The sequence below is a fragment of the Urocitellus parryii genome, chromosome 14, assembly GCF_045843805.1.
Source record: "Urocitellus parryii isolate mUroPar1 chromosome 14, mUroPar1.hap1, whole genome shotgun sequence".
Classification (NCBI taxonomy): Eukaryota; Metazoa; Chordata; class Mammalia; order Rodentia; family Sciuridae; genus Urocitellus; species Urocitellus parryii.
The window spans coordinates 23,396,985-23,413,581 of NC_135544.1; the positions used below are offsets into that span (position 1 = coordinate 23,396,985).

The 16,597-nt window shown below is 37.0% G+C and overlaps 1 protein-coding gene across 3 annotated transcripts in view; it reads left to right on the forward strand.

Moving 5' to 3' along the window:
• The window catches only part of Zdhhc2 (zDHHC palmitoyltransferase 2), a 68,298-nt gene that overhangs the window by 14,813 nt on the left and 36,888 nt on the right, over positions 1–16,597 (forward strand). For 2 of the 3 annotated variants that reach the window (XM_026389452.2, XM_026389454.2), the window contains exons 2-3: positions 10,244–10,270; positions 12,221–12,315. In XM_026389452.2, the coding sequence (XP_026245237.2) occupies positions 10,244–10,270; positions 12,221–12,315 (122 nt within the window). Of the gene's footprint in view, positions 1–3,195; positions 3,257–10,243; positions 10,271–12,220; positions 12,316–16,597 lie in introns of those variants that run through there. The other variant, XM_026389453.2, reaches the window with a different exon arrangement.

The window sequence follows — 16,597 nt, forward strand, 5'->3', positions numbered from 1 at the left end:
TGCCTAAGAACCCAGAACCCTATTCCTTCCTCAGTTCTTAAAATGAGATGCTTAGGAAAGTCCAGATTCAAGCAGTGCCCTGAAATATGACCAAATATTTTAATTATCTCAGTCCAGAGTTTATTAAATTATCTTTTTTTCCAAGTGCTTTATGTAGGTTGGAAGGAAAAGGTGACAAAAAAGGGTATGTTACCCCCTGCTTCCCACAGTATCCCCCAGCAGCCCCCATCAGAAGCATAAGGAGGTGGCATGAGTGTCAACACAGACCTGTACTTGGGAGCAAGTAAAGAGGGGAATGACTGCTTAGGGCAAAGAGGCCCAGTGGGGTAGATATTCAGGAAGATGTTGCATGCCCCAAGAGGCCACATGGAATCCTTGAAAGAGTGTTGAGGTCAAGTGGGCCCATATTTAGATTCCAGCCTTGTAAATTATGACTTGAATTACATTAGAAGTTATTTGACCTCTGAGAGATTTTTTAAAAATTATAATAATAATACCTATGTCACTTATTATTAGAAGGTTTAAATGAGATGTATATTTAAAGCATTTAGCCCACATTCTGGCAAATAGAAAGCATTCAACAGATGGCTGGCTTCCTTTAGTTCTTTTAGTCTCACTCCTCATTGTCCCTTACTAACCCACAGATACCCTGTCACTCCATCTAGCCTTCACCCTGTCCAACTGCAGACTCACTTGGAAGGATATTTTGATGTGTGTGTGTGTGTGTGTGTGTGTGTGTGTCTCAAAATTCTTAGATAGAATCCAAAATTTTAGAGCGTCCGAATCTGACTGTATTTGGAGATAGGATCTTTAAAGAGGTAATTGAGTTAAAAATTGGGCCATTAGGGTAGGCTCTGTCTAATCTATTAAGATTTGGTGTCCTTATAAGAGGAGGAAATTTGGATACAGAGAGAAACAGGGGAAAGAGGATGCGAAAAGACAGAAGGTGGCCACTGCAGGCCAAGGAGAGAGAGGCCTCAGAGGAAATCAGTCCTGCCAACACCTGGATCTCAGTCTTCTGGCCTCAGAACTGGAACCATAGATTTCTTTTAAGTCTCCCAGTCTGTGTAGAGGTATCATCACTGAAGATCTGCAGTGGCATGAGCTCTTCTCTTGTGGCCCAGCAGGTAGAAAAGAAGGAGGCAGCCCCAGGGTAGGGGATGTATTTGGGTGTCACAGACTCAATAGGTTGGTTTCTCTTAACACAGGGCAGTTAGTTTTGTAATTTTGTAATACTATGTGTCATATACACAATGCAGAGGATTTTGGTGACTACTAGAGGCCTATCCACCCACAAGTCAAACCCTCTGGACTGTTTCCAAGAGACTTCTTGGGTCTTGGTTTATATTTACTTATTGTTGCTCACTTTTGTCTTTGGTATTACTTTGAGCCATTCTGCAATAAAAGGTCTCCAATAATTTGAGGGCCATTTTCCAAGGTTGGTCTAAACTAGTTTTAGCCCATAGTTTAGATCATTATAGTTTGTTAGATATAAATTCTGAGGAAATGTATCAAATCAGTAGGGAAGTCCTATTCCCAAATTATATAACTCTGTTCTCCAGGCATAATATTGAGATGCCCATGGATGCCAGACCTTAGAATTTGAACAGGGCATGGTGGGGTGCAGATTGGGGTGAGGTTGAGAGGAACAGAGCTATGGGAGGGGCAGATTAAGAAAATGTAGTTTAAAAGATAGCCCATTTGGGCTGGGGATGTGGCTCAGTGGTACAGGACTTGCCTAGGGTGCATGTGAGGCCCAGTGTTCAATACTTAGCCCTGGAAAAAAATATTCACTGGTTCAGTTTTGTTTCCTATATTAACTTGCCAACATTGTAATTCTGAAATTTTCTGCATATTCACACTTAAAAGGTCTTCCAGTAATTCATTCCTAACAACTTGGCATTTCATTCTCCAGAAAATTTTAGCAAGCTAAAAATTCACTGTGTACTTTTTTCCTCTAGATTGTTTATAAAACTGTTAGCACTAAACTTTGGAGAACTCCTACTCTTAACATTCACTGTTTGGCAATGTATTTATCCTCCATATTCAGCTAACAGACCCTAATGATTGCCAGATTCTATTTTAGGTGCTTTTGCTTTCCTAGTTTAATTCTCAAAACAGTCATGTGAGATGAACACTGAGATAAAGTTTAGAGAGGCTAAATCACTTGGTGAAGATAAAACATCAAACTGGTGGTACAGCCAGAATGCAAACCTCAGTGAGGGAGACAGAAAAGAAACAAACAAAAGTCCTTAGATTGTGCTTAGTGCTAAGAAAAAAGCACTGTGTTGGGATATTAATTATAGGGACAAAGTGGGCAGTGAGCCTCTGTGAGAAACTGACATTTAAACTGCAGCTGATGGTCATGAAGAGCGACCAGGTGTGTACTCAGGCGAACTTTACAGACAGGGTAGACACCAAAGCTTGTTGTGTTCTAGAAATCAAAGCTCAGCATGACTGTAGCTTGGTGAGTCAGCTGACTAATACCAAGAAGTGACCACAGAGGAGAGGTGGGCAGGAGCCAGATCGTTCTTGACCTCTAAGACTGAAATAAAGAAACTATGATACTGTAAATGTATTATAAGTTCTTAGGAGGGTTTTGGGTAAGATGACATCATCATTAATGTACACTTTAGGAGAGATCAAGATTTTTATATGGCAAAATGAATTTTTTTTTTATTTTTTAAGGAACTGACTGGGGATCTAGTGAGGAATGTAGATTACGTTGCAGTGTGAGATTAGAATTGGCTTTTATGCTGAGACTCCAAATGGTGCACCTATTGAAGATTCGCCCTTACCCTTTATTTCTCTTCTGAAACTACAGTTCCCTAACTCCACTAATAAATTTATTTTTTGAATAACATCTGCCCTAAATTCAGTTTTTTTTTTAATCCAGCAAAATAGTTGTTAAAATAATTTTATAACCAGAGGAGTCTTCAAGTTTAAGTCCAAATTTTTGTTTAAATGTAAAATTAAAGCAGAGCTCAGCTGAGTGTTCTGATCAAGGTCACATTGCTGGGAGGATCAGACTAAGGTTTCAGGTTTCCTGTCACCTGGTTAAGTGCCAGTGAAGGGGCTTTAGAGAGAGACAGTGTTAGCATGTTTAAGAGACAGGAAAATCCAGAAGCATTGTGCACAAGAGAGAAGTAGCATGAGATGATGTCTGAGAGGAAGGCAGGCACTGCCCTTGTCCATAATATCATCACGACTCATGAGGACTACAAAGAAAAAACAATGTTTGATAAAGACTAAAAATGTAAGTAGGGCTGAGGGTATTCAGAGTGCATGCTTAGCATGGTCTAAGACCCTGAGTTCACTCCCCATCATCAAAGATAAAATAAAATGAAATAAAGTAAAAGAATAAAAAATGCAAGTGGATATATTGTAAGGAAAATAAAAAATACAATTAGAATTAAACTGGAAATACTGATGTGAGTAACATATTTTTCTTAGGCCTGTCATTGAAATGGTCTAGTAGCAATGTCAATTTTGACCCCTAATACACTAAAAATGAAATAGAGCTTCTTGGAAAGTAGCTGAAGGGACAAACAGTTCTGTTTTTCGGAGATCCCACTGGCCAGTTTTGTCAGAATTCACTGTCAGTTTGACAAAGTATTTCAGAAAGAGTGTAATTAATTGTGTCCAATTACTTTAGTGTAGAAAATTAGCAGAAGGGAAAGGGCATTGAAGGCCTCAACAAAAGTGACCAGTGGAGTATGATGGTGGGCGGGGGATTCATGGAGTTGGTTCAGGAAAAGAAAGGAAGTTTTCAGGTTGAGGCAATGACTTCAGATGGTTTTAGAAATCAGCTGTCTTGTGAAAAGGCCAGAGCAAAGAATGGCAGTCAAGGAAGTCAACATGATGTCAAGGAAGAGGTTTTGTTAGGACAGAAGATAGTAAAGCATATTTAAATGTACTGCTCCTCGTATTTTGGTTTTACTTTTTTGAATCTGAGCTGTTTCTGTTACTTATTTGAAAATGTTCTAATAGCTGCATCCAATTTTTTAAGTTAGTTTTCACTTCTAAGAAAAATCATTAAATAAACTCTGAGCTTGTTGAGCACTGGGATAGAGTCTTATTTACCATTTTATGCTCCACAGTGTAGGGATAGTATAATTAAGAGAGTGGAAAATTAAATAAGTTAAAGATAAACAGGAAAAAAGAGTCCGTCTATGAAGTTATCCTTAAGATTAATACGTGAGAACCAAACCTCTTATTTTTGGTGTTCTTCATCATCAGATTGCTTATATGAGACTAAGATATGTCTGTGTGAGAACAAATCTGGAAATGGCATAGTTTTATACAGAAAGGTCACTGTGTATAAGTAATTAAGGTAAATCATTCCTCTAAAGGAGAGAGTTTGAATTTGAAGACAAGAAAAAGAGATGATGAAGAAAAAGAGCATAGCGATACACATGCAGTGAAAATACCTAGAGACTGAATTGTTCTAGAGCAACTATAAGACTGTTCTTTGCTAATTGAGGGCATGGGGGGTGCATCTTTTATCTACTAGGCATATTTTAATATCTGAAATCTTGCATTTTAGTTGTATTTATGACTAACAGTTGAACTCATTTTAAATTGCCAGCAGTTTACTGTACTGCTGCTTGTCCATAGGTTGAGTTTTTGACAAGCTCTTCATGTATAATCACCAAAGCCAAATTTTTACAAAATACTTGGTAAAAAAAAATCTAGGACTGGAATAATCTTTGAGATGCTCCCCTGCTTTTAATCAAGATTGAATTTAAATAAACCTAGACTAAACTGATGAATATTTTTAGAGCTCTTTAGAGAATAGGGTTTGATAGCATCCTGCATCCTTAGGCAATCATACGGGTACATAAATAAATGTAACTTGGGTAAAATTATTTGTCACCAGATTTCTATAATGTGGCAAAGGACGTTGTTATTGCTTTTCCTCTAATAGGTACATAAAGATGCACTATATTGTAGTCATTTGTTAGATAGCATTCTAATTTATTAATCTATATGTCAAAAAAACTTGGCCTGAGAATTGGTATAAAAGATCAGTATAGGGGCTGGGGTTGTGGCTCAGTGGTAGAGCACTCGCCTAGCTTGTGCAAGGCCCTGGGTTCCATCCTCAGCACCACATAAAAATAAATAAAAATAAAGTTATTGTGTCCAACTACAACTACAAAAATTAAATATTTTTTACAAAAGATCAATACAAATCTTAGAAAAAGTTTTTCAGAATAAAACTAAATTATTGATACAAGGTATGGCAGTTAATTTAAAAAAAATCTTTATTTTTTAGTTGTAGTTGGACACGATACCTTTATTTTACTTATTTATTTTTATGTGGTGCTGAGGGTCAAACCCAGAGTCTCGCATGTGCGAAGCGAGCGCTCTCCCACTGAGCCACAACCCCAGCCCCATGGCAGTTAATTTTGTATATCCAATTGATTGGGTGAAGGTGGCCAGTTGTTTGGTAAAACACCAGTCTAGATGTTAATGTGAAGGAACTTTTTAGATGTGATTACCATTTAAATAATAGGATTTGAGTTAAGCAGTGTACTTTTCATAATATGAGTGGACCTCTTCTGTTCAGTTGAAGGTCTTCAGAGAAAAGATTAAGGTTCCCTATTGAAGGGACTGATAGTAAGTCTTCTAGGCTTTTAAGGACAAACCATCCTTGTCTCAACTATGTAGTGTTGCCACTGCAAAACAAAAGGGCTGTCTAAATGAGTGAATGTGTTTTTGCTTAAACAAAACTTTATTTACAGAAACAGGTATGTGCCAGTTTTTTGTCACTGTGACCAAAATGGCACAAACAACTTAAAGAAGGAAAAGTTTATTTTGGCCCACAGTTTCAAAGGTTGCAGTCCATAATCAGGTCGTTGCAAAGCAGACACTTGGTGAAGGGTGTAGCAGAGGAAATCGCAGCTCTTGGCAACCAGGCTGCAGAAGGAGGAAAGGGGCAGTGGATGAGAAATCCTCCTCCAGGGCATGTACATAACATGGCCTACCTCCTAGTTTTCACCATCTTCCAGTAACCCATTCAGCTATGGAAGGATTAATCCACTGGTGAATTTAGAGCCCTCATGATCTAATCATTTCCTGCAAAGCCCCACCTCTGAACACTACCACATTGCAAACCATGCCTTCCTTTCATGAGACTTCATACCCAAACCAAGATGGCTGACTGTATTTGGACCAAAGGCCGTAGTTTACTGACACCTGGAACAAAACGATTGCTTGGTAATTCAGGCTGAAGAGATAAGGTGGTAATATATTTAAATGATATTTTCAAGACAAATGGATCAAGTTTTCTCTGTATTTGGGATTTTTCACTTTGACAAATCCTACTCTTCAACTTTGGTTTTGCTTGTTTTATTTATTTATTTTTAATATTTTTTTTCTTAATTGTTGATCGATCTTATTTTATTTATTTATATGTGGGGCTGAGAGTTAAACCCAGTGCCTCACAAATGCCAGGCAAGTGCACTACCGCTGAGCCCCAGCCCCAGCCCTGCTTGTTTTATTTTTAAATCAAGATTCCTTAAAGAACAATTAGTGCTATTATAAAAACTATCACATTTATCAATTATAAATGGATGACTGACCATTTCAGCCTTTTCTCCAGTCCCCATTCTATTACTTAAAGGAATCATAGGAGGGGGGAGTTAGGGAGAAAGGGTTGCCCGAAAAAGAAGACCTGATAACCCAAACTCCTGGCCTTATAGTATCCATGACATTTCTCGATTCCAAAATGTTAATTCTTGGGCTGGGGAGGTAGCTCAGTGGTGGAGCACTTGCCTACCTCAAGATCCTGTTAGGCTCCCAGTACCAAAACAAAAAACAAACAAACAAAAGAAGTTAATTCTTTTTAAAAATTTATTTATTTTTCTTTATTTATTGGCTCATTATAATTATATCTAATGGTATAATCTGTTATAATATGTTCATATGTGGACACAATAAAACAGTATAATTTGATCAATTTCATTCCCCAGTACCATCCCTTTCCCCTCTAACTTCCCCCTGATTGATGCCCTTCCTCTATTCTACTGGTCTCCCTTCTATTTTTTTTTTTAAATTTTGTTCTAATTAGTTATATATGACAGTAGAATGCATTTTGACACACAGTACACAAATGGAGCACAACTTCTCATTCCTCTGGCTGTATATGGTGCAGAATTACACCAGTACTGTAATCATACATGTATATAGGGTAATAATGTCTGTCTCATTCTACGGTGCCTCCTATCCCTACAGCCCCACCCCTCCCCTTACTTCCCTCTGCACAATCCAAAGTTCCTTCATTCTTCCTTACCCCCAACCCCCACTATGGATCAGCATCGACTTATCAGAGAAAACATTCATTCGGCCTTCGTTTTTTGGAGGGGATTGGCTTATTTCACTTAGCATGATGTTCTCTAGTTTCAACCATTTACTTGCAAGTGCCATAACTTCCTTTTTCTTTCAGGCTGAGTAATAAAGTTGAGTAATTCTATGAAGTTAATAATGTAAATATACTGGATTAAAACTCAGAATTCACACAAAAAACTAATAGTTATTTTTGGAAGATCTGTCATAAATGTGTTCAATATTGCTGTTTAATTCTTTAATTTTATTTACACAATGTAAATAATCAAATTACAGTTGATTACATCAATATTTTTTCAAAAATGCATCTATATTTTCCATATAGTTTTTTATACATGTAAGAAAAATATTTGAGTCTACAAAGCAATCTGTTCTTAATTAGCCATTTACAAATATTTGTGATTTGTCACTAGAAAATGACGTTATATTTTCTGATTCATCTCATGTTTTTACACAATGAGAAAGGATATTTTGAAATTTGACAACTCTGCCATTAAACTGAAAATTACAAGGTGAATCACTGACATACTAATTAAATAAACATGATTGGGAGAACATTCATGTCCTAAGAATGAAAACAAAACCCTAGTAGGCTTCATATATCTGTTAATGAAATAATTTGAAAATTTTGATACTCTTATTTAGTCAATGATAAGTCATAAAATTTTGCTAGTATTTGTTAAATCATTTGAAAACAGTTACATATAACTTTACTTATAACATATTTACAGATATGAGATAATTTTCCAAGATATATAAAAGTCTCTCAAAAGTAAAGTAAACCAATAAGAAAGACAGAATTCACTTAGAAGAGATTGGAAAAAACAATAGTATTTTAAAAATAGTGCTGAACTTTACTAGTAATGAGGGAAACAAATACTAAAACAGAAGGATTTTCATTTTGGCCTGTGATATTGACAAAAATTAAAAACTTATGGTTATAGGAAATTGGATAGGTTCATCTTGGTGAGTGAAATCAGATGTAGCCTTTTTGGACTTCTAAATCTCATTCTACAAGTGACATCAGAATTATTTACTCTAATATGTGTCCAAGTATGACTTGATTAATCATAAAAAAATATAGAGCATCTATGGATTTTGAAATACATTTAGGGAAAAACAAGCCATAAATGGCAAAAATAACTTCTAAAAATATGTCTTTGAATGTATTTCCAACTATGGAGTTGGGTTCTGGGTCAAAAAGATGATTAACTCATTAACTGTATTTGTTTTCTTAAATGTCATTTTCTTTTACTGTTTTCTGTTCTGACAGCTAGAGGCACAGGATAGCAAATGCATTTTCTTTAAAGCAGCAACACCAATGGCATGGTCATTTAAGGGTCATATACATAAGTGCACAAATGGAGTCAAATCGCTTTTCCATTTCCTTAGATGAGGCCCTCTGAAGGACAAGAAGTTTTGATGAAGAGTTGTATGTAGTCAATTTCGGAGCAACAGCAAAGACCAGCAAGGCAGTGCCTAGAGAGAAATGCGTAGACGCGGTGAAGGTTCAGACGCAGGAAACAGCCCAGCTGGAGTCTTTCTTATGCCTTCAGCCTCACCACTTTAGAGTCTATGAAAAAGTAAACTTATGAAACAGGTTCTTGGTCAGTCATAGGTCACAGTGCTGCCTGTCAGGCCCATTCTGAAGAGCAGGTGCTATACATTTCAAAGTTGGTAGAAGACCTGAAAATGACTTATTATTTGGGCTAAAAGAAAACATCTAAGGGGGAAACAGTAACTTTTAAAATATTCGAAGTTCTATCATTTAGATTTTTTTTATTGCTACAGACTGGAAGCCTAGATGTCACAGGTAGAAGCCACAAGAAGCAATTTTTATCATCCTGTAAGGATGAATTTTCTTATTCTGAGAGCAATCCAGTAATAGATTGGGCTGCTCTCCAAAGCTGTGGGCCCCTGCTGGCTCTAGAAATGCCTGAATTGACATTCAATAGCTTGTTTGAGAAAGCGGTTGGTTGGATGAGGTAGTCCTAAAAACCTCTCACATTACCCTGATTCTAGCACTTCTGAAGGCAGTGATACTTCATTCCAGAGCTAAGAACTGGAGTCCTGTACCCCTTTAAAAAAAACAAGTAGGAACAAAAATACATGAAATCAAACTTTCCTCTGGTATAACTGAGATAGGCCAAACTCCACCCCCAACACCCTCCGAGAAACCCACTTTGTAACAGACACAGGAAGACTACATGGATAGCAAAACAAATAGACAATACACAAAGTGAGAAAATGGTCTGGATTATTAAATTCAATTTCTTGTCCCAGCTTGTTTCTGCTCCTTTGGCTCCTATCTTAATCCATTCGCTACCTTCACATATTTACAGTGGCCCCTGAGGGAGGGCTGTTTCCCCTCACTGCCTGGGCTCCTCTTTGTACAGCAGGGAGCAGTCAGACCCCTTGGGGTGAGAATTTGAACTGTTGGAAATATGAAGAGTATGTGCCCTGGAAGCAGCATTTTATTCTTTGTTGAGAGCTAGCCAGGTGGTGGCCGGTTGATAAAAAGCAATAAATGTCTCTGGAATGTAATGATATGGTAAACCCTGCTTTTATCTGAACCCTGTGGTTGAAGCGAAACCAATAAGCCAACAGACACATGACTGAGACCCAAAGGGCACACTTGATGAATGCTGCTTTGCTGCACGGGAGCCAGAGTTGAAGTGCACAATAAAGGCATGGCTGCCAGTCTTTCTTCCCCACCCTCACTCCACATAGTGCTTACCTTTCCTCTAAGTAAAGTTGAACAAATATTTAAAGAATGTAGGTTCAGAGGGAAGCCAAATGATTAACCTATGTAAATGCCTTATATCTCTTTTCGACTGTACGCTTGCCATGAGCTTCATGTAACCTATGACCTATCTTTTGTTTTCTATTTCCATAGTGTCCATGGAAAACATTGGCGAACAAGGTAAAATATATTATGCTCTTTTTACCAGTATACCTTTTTAAGTTTGGAAAAAAAATGAATTGTATCCATTTAGATTGGGTTGCAATTAAAAATGACTCTTTGAGAAATGAAAAGAAGATATCTCATTTCTCTAAATTCCTAAACTGAATTCTGTCAGATATTTGGCAAAGAATTTGCCTGAGAAAATCAACTGAAAGAAGGAAAGATTTATTTTGGCTCATGGTTTCAGAGGTTTCAAGTCCTTGGTGGGTGAGCTGCCTCCATTGTTTTAAGCTTGTGGTGAAGGCAGAACATGACCCTGGGAAGAACTCCTCAGAACAAAGCTGCTCACCTCATGGCTACCAGGAGGTGTGGGGGAGGGACCAGGGACAAAATACACACTTCAAAGACACCCCCCCAGAGGCCTACTTCCTCCAACAACTTAGCCCCATCTCCTGAAGTTTCCACCACATCCAATAGCTCATTAAGCTAAGAATTTATCATGGATTAATCCACTGATGAGTCAGAGCCCTCACAATCCATTCATCTCCCTCAGGGCACATCTCTGAACACTGCTGTATAGGAGATCAAGCTTTCAACATATGAGCTTTTTGGGCATTGGGGGGGGACACTTTGGATCTAAACCATAACAGAACTCAAGCCCCAAATGGCAGTAATTGTGCCTAAAATTCTTGTGACTCTCAGGTACAAGGATATCAATAGTCTATGTCCCAACTCACACTATTACCTAATAACTGAGTCATCTCCATAATTTATGAAAACTACCATTGGCTGTCGTCATCTCACCCCTATTGGAGATATTCAAATTATTATTGCCTTATTGGATAATTGAAATTTTTAATGATTCTATAAATATGAATGCCATCATTATTTAGAAAAATTAAAAAGTCCTATAGGTAGAAAGGGGAAGAATAGATATTCGGTAGATTAGACAAAAGGGAATGAAGGGAAGTGGGGGGTAGGAAAAGGAAAGACAGTGGATTGAATCTGAAATAATTTTCTTATGTACTTATATGAATACACCATAGTGAATTCCACCATCCTGTACACCCATAAGAACGGGGTCCTAATTAGAATAAGATATATTTCATTCTTGTACAGTTATATCAGAATTAATTCTGTTGTCATGTATAACTAAAAAGAGCAAAAAATAAAAATTTTAAAAATGCTTTATCTTCACCAAAAAAGGCTTAAAATATTAAACATATTTTATTCAACTATATCTCACAGAATTGTGTATTAATGTATTATTCAGAGTGGATTATTATCACTGCATACAAAATTAGTATTTTTAAGTTTGTATAGTATTCCAAGACTTTAAAACACCACACAAAGTATATTTATATATTACCTTAAAGAAAACATTCAAAATGCTTTTTTTGTAATGATTGTCCCATGTGATAAAGCACTTGCATTTCCACTGAAGGAAATCTCTTTTTGTCTAAGTGGACAAGGAGAAGCACCTCTTTGGCCTGTTTACACATGTTGTCATTAGTGAGGGCCACCAGCATAGACAGGAGCAGAATAAATGAGCAGACAGCTTCTCAGGAATGGCATTTGCTGTCTCTCTCAATAAAGCAACGTTTTTAAAGATCTGACATTTGTTTAATGCTGTGTTTATTCTTTAAGGTTGCAGGCATAACTGCCTAATTTTTATAGTTTAAAAGGGTCCCTTTAGCCATTTTACAAATAGATACATGCCTATTTGCAGATGAGAACATTCAATTCATGGATGTAGATATACTTATGCATTTAGGAGTCTTTTTAGAAATAATCTTGGCATTAAGTTTATATTTAAAAAGTACTTATTCTAACATGATGAAAATGAATTTTTATGATTTATCATAATTAGTAACTTGGCTGTTTTAGAACAAGCAGATCTTTTGTGAGTATCATGGTTTGAGTATGTATTTGCATATCACAATGATAATTATGTTTCTCTCATTTTAGTTGTGTGCCTGATGGCTTATCATCTACTTTTTGCAATGTTTGTTTGGTCGTACTGGAAAACTATCTTTACATTACCAATGAATCCTTCAAAAGAAGTAAGTTTAACAGTTATCCTAAAGAGAGAAATCAGTAGTACTGATATCTGAAAAATAAATTTTCTTCATTTCACTAGTGTTACAGATTTAAAGGGCATAGTGATTTTTTTTAGTTTTTAAAAAATGCTATGTTAATAAATACTTGAATTTTCACTTGATAAAGATTACCTTTGTACCAGATGGTTATTGTATTTCCAGTATTAACTTTACTATGCATTCCATTCCTACGTTAGAGTCAAATATCAAATGAGTGGTTGGATGGATAGATAGAGCTGGCAGGTAGACAGAATTCTATTATAATTGCCATACTAAAGATGTATTAGTGGGCTTTCAGCTACCAGAAACAACAACAAATGGCTTAACTTACCTTCTCAACAGCCAAAAAAATCTATAGCTAGGGCTGGGGTTGTGGCTCAGTGGTACAGCACTTGCCTGGCATGTATAAGGCCCTGGGTTCGATCCTTAGCACCACATATAAATAAATAAAAGATCCATTGACAACTAAAAAATATTTTTTAAAAAAATCTAAAGCTAGTCCACAGCTTCCAGTATGTAGGCTTTATCTACGTTATTGTTCTATCATGTGTAGTTTCTGTTTTCAAGGCCTCCTCTTGGTCTAAGAGGATAGCTGAAATTATAGTTATCATGTCTACATTTCTAGCCAGCAGACCAGAGGAAGTAGGAAAGATGAGGAGAAGTAAATGCCCTTTCCTTTAAAAATACTTTCTAGAAGTTACTGATATCACTTCCAATTCGATTTAGAACTTAGTTATATGGTCACACTTTCCTAAATGGATGGGAGTTTAGTCTTTATTCTCAATGCTCATGTTAACCTCTACAGAAGAAGGTAAGACTTGATTTTTGGAGAACAGCTTACAATCTATGCTATAGAAAGGTTTAAGTAGAATGATATGATTAAATTAAATTTGCATATATGCTTTTTTTTTGAAAAGTTTGTTCTATTTGTTCCCAGATCTTTTATCTGGTTCTTGGATCAAAGGTTGAAATCTTACAGATTTGTATATTTTTGGCACTTAACCCAGTACATGTTTGTTGAATTCTTAAAAAAAAAAAAAGTTGAAACATTAGCAAGGTTGTCCTAAAGATAAGAAATCACTTAGTCCTCTACATGTTTATTGAATCGAAATGAACTTTGTTATAACAGTGTAGTTCTAGTAGGCCAAGTTAAAAGAAGGGAAAGGAAAAAAAAGAAAGAGATCACTTCAGATGGTTTCCTGAAGTCATCAGTTTGAAATGTAGCTGTGGTCATACAGGCCTATAAATATGCTATCAGACCAGAAAAGAAAATCAAAAACAAAACTCACAGTTATGTGCATACAATTAATGGCATGACTGGACTAGAATGCTTTTATATATTGCCTTTTCTTCTTCTACTCTCCACTTCTTTTCCTTTCCCTGCCTCTTTTTCCCTTTCATACAGTATTTAGTTCTTTCCCATTGTTTATGTTCCCCGCATCCTGGCCTTAGCTGTAGGTTTGAAGAAAAATGCCGACTTCTATCATAAGTAGCCTCATCCACTTTGGAGGTTTGTCTACAACCTCTTTACTGATAACTCCCAAATCTCTTTTTGAACTCTCCTCTGAGTTTCAAACTTTAGGATCTCCCTGCCAAACACAGCTCCTTGATCCATCAGCCACAGAACACACAAGTCATCACCTTCTCCTTCTTTAAGCCACGGCTCATCTGTTTTTCTCTCAGTTAATACCATTGCTATCTACAGGGTCCTTCAGCCAGAAGCTTGGCAGAGCCATATCCAAATTCTCCATCTTCCCAACCCTCCCTCAGCACCCAAGTCCTCCTGATATCCCCTCTGCCTTTTTTTAAAAAAATTCTCTCTCTCTCTCTCTCTCTCTCTCTCTCTCTCTCTCTCTCTCTCTCTCTCTCTCTCTTCCTCTATCATTGCCCTAATTCAGGCTGTCAATCATCTCCCTTGTCTAAGACATATGGTCTCCATGTGATACTGTTTCAGTTTTACCTACATTCCCTTCCCGAACTCTGCACAATGTATCTTCCACACTAAAGCTGGAGGGTTCCATATGAAAAGAAATTTAACATTTTGTACTGCTTGAGTCTGTTCTATGACTGTCCACATAATTTGGGGGTGGGGGTTGGGGCATGCAGTCTCCCTTGCTTAGCAGCAAAGATGCTTCTCTTTTTCTGGCTTCTTACTCTATACTCTTGTCTTAACTTCATGTAGTTCCCTGTGTACACCACAGCAGTATTTTATGTCTAAAATATTCTTACCCCCCTCCCCTTTTTTTTGCATAAAGAGTTCATGTTTTCACCAATACTAGCAGTTCCTTCTCAGTCTCCTTTGCTCATTATATCTTGGACCTCTAGAGCACTGAATCATTCCAGAACTCAATTTCTGAAACTCTTTTCCTATATATCCACATTTATTCCATTAACAATTTATTTTAATTTTGTGAGTTTCCCATTGTTATGGCTCTCAATTCAGTACATTAGTGCCTGATCCTTTTTTCTAAACTCCAGAGTCATCGACAGCTACCTATTTGATAGCTGATAAAATTTCACATTCAACATAACTGAAACCAAACTCCCTGTTTCCACCTCATTTCCCAGTCCTCCTATTTCTGAAGTTTTCCCATCTCAGTAATGACAAATTCATCTTCCAGTTGCTAAGGCCAAAAATCTTAGAATCATCCTTGACTTTTTTCTTTGTCTCTGAGATCATATTATTCTTCTGTTCACAACTTCCCTGTGATGACTCACCTTGCTCAGAGTAACAAAATCTAGTTCCCCATTGTGACCTAAAAGGCTTTCTGTGGTCTGTCCCACATCACCTCTTTGACCTACTCTTCCATATTCAGTGCTATTCCAGCCACATGGGCTTTCATGCTAGGCATGTCCCTCCTTTACCAGCCTTGGAACCTATTTCCTCTTGACTTGGAATACTCTTCCCACATGAAATTGTGTAGCCAACGCCTTCACTTTCTTCATGCCTTAACTCTAATAGTATCCTTATCATTGAGGGTTTCCATGATTATTCAATGTAAAAATAGCAAATTTCCTGTCCCTGAAATTTCCTACACCTACCTAGCTATATTTGTATCCATAGCATTTACCCCTTTATATTCTATTCCTTTATTGTTTTTTTGTACCATCACTAGAATGTAAGCCCTACAAGGGCATGAACTTCCCTACCCCATCTTCACTACCCCATCTTCACTACCCCATCACCTAGGCCTACAGCAATGTCTGACCTATAAAAGATGTTCAAAGTGATTGAAAGAAAGTAGGGGGAAAGTTAGTATATAAATGTACACTTATGTTTATAGCTTTGACAGGAAGTTGAGGTGACTTCTAATTTCTCCCTAAAATTATATGTGAGATTATCAGCTAAAAAAAGGGGAGAGATGGGGTTGTACTCAGTAGTAGAGCACTTGTCTCCAATGCATGAGGCCCTGGGTACGATCCTCAGCACCACATAAAAAATAGTAAATAAATAAAATAAAGATATTTTAAAAATGAAAAAGGGGTGGGTTGACTGAGGTTAGGGGTACACGTAAGATTTGAAAAGGTAGTTGGAAAGAGTGGAAAAGTGAAATGATACAGAAATGCTGTATTTATCATTTCAATAAATTTATCATTTAAATAAATAGAATTATCATTTCAATAAATCTCTTTATTGAAAGAACAATCAAAATTGATGACAGTGAATTCATAACTCTACCAGACATCATTGGGAAATTTGTTTTCCTACAAAAGATATATACCTTATTCAGTTCAGACAACTGTATGCGGTAGATATTATTTGTTACCATTTTACAGATGGAGCCATTGGCTGCAATCATTAATATTCTGAAGGCATCTAGTGCTAAAATGTGTGGCAGAGCTAAGATTCATATCAAGGTTCTTTTGGCTATTAAGGCCACACTGTTTTCTCTCCACTGTGCTCTGACATGTTCTTTTTTTGTTGGTGTGACCAAAAGACCTGATAAGAGGCAACTTATACAAAGAAAAGTTTTGGGGGGGCCCATAGTTTCAGAGGTTTGGTCCAAAGTTGGCCACTCCATTGCCTTGAGTTTGAGATGAAGCAGAACATCATGGTGGAAGGGTGTAGTAGAAGAAAGCCGAGTTTATGGCAGCGAGGAAATAGAGCAAGGAGCCAGAGACAAAATACAATTCCTAAGGGTATGGCACAGTGATCTGCCTCCTCCAGCCATACCCCATTAACCTACAGTTACCACCCAGTAGTCCATTCAAATTATTAATCTATCAAATGTATTCATCTAGTGAT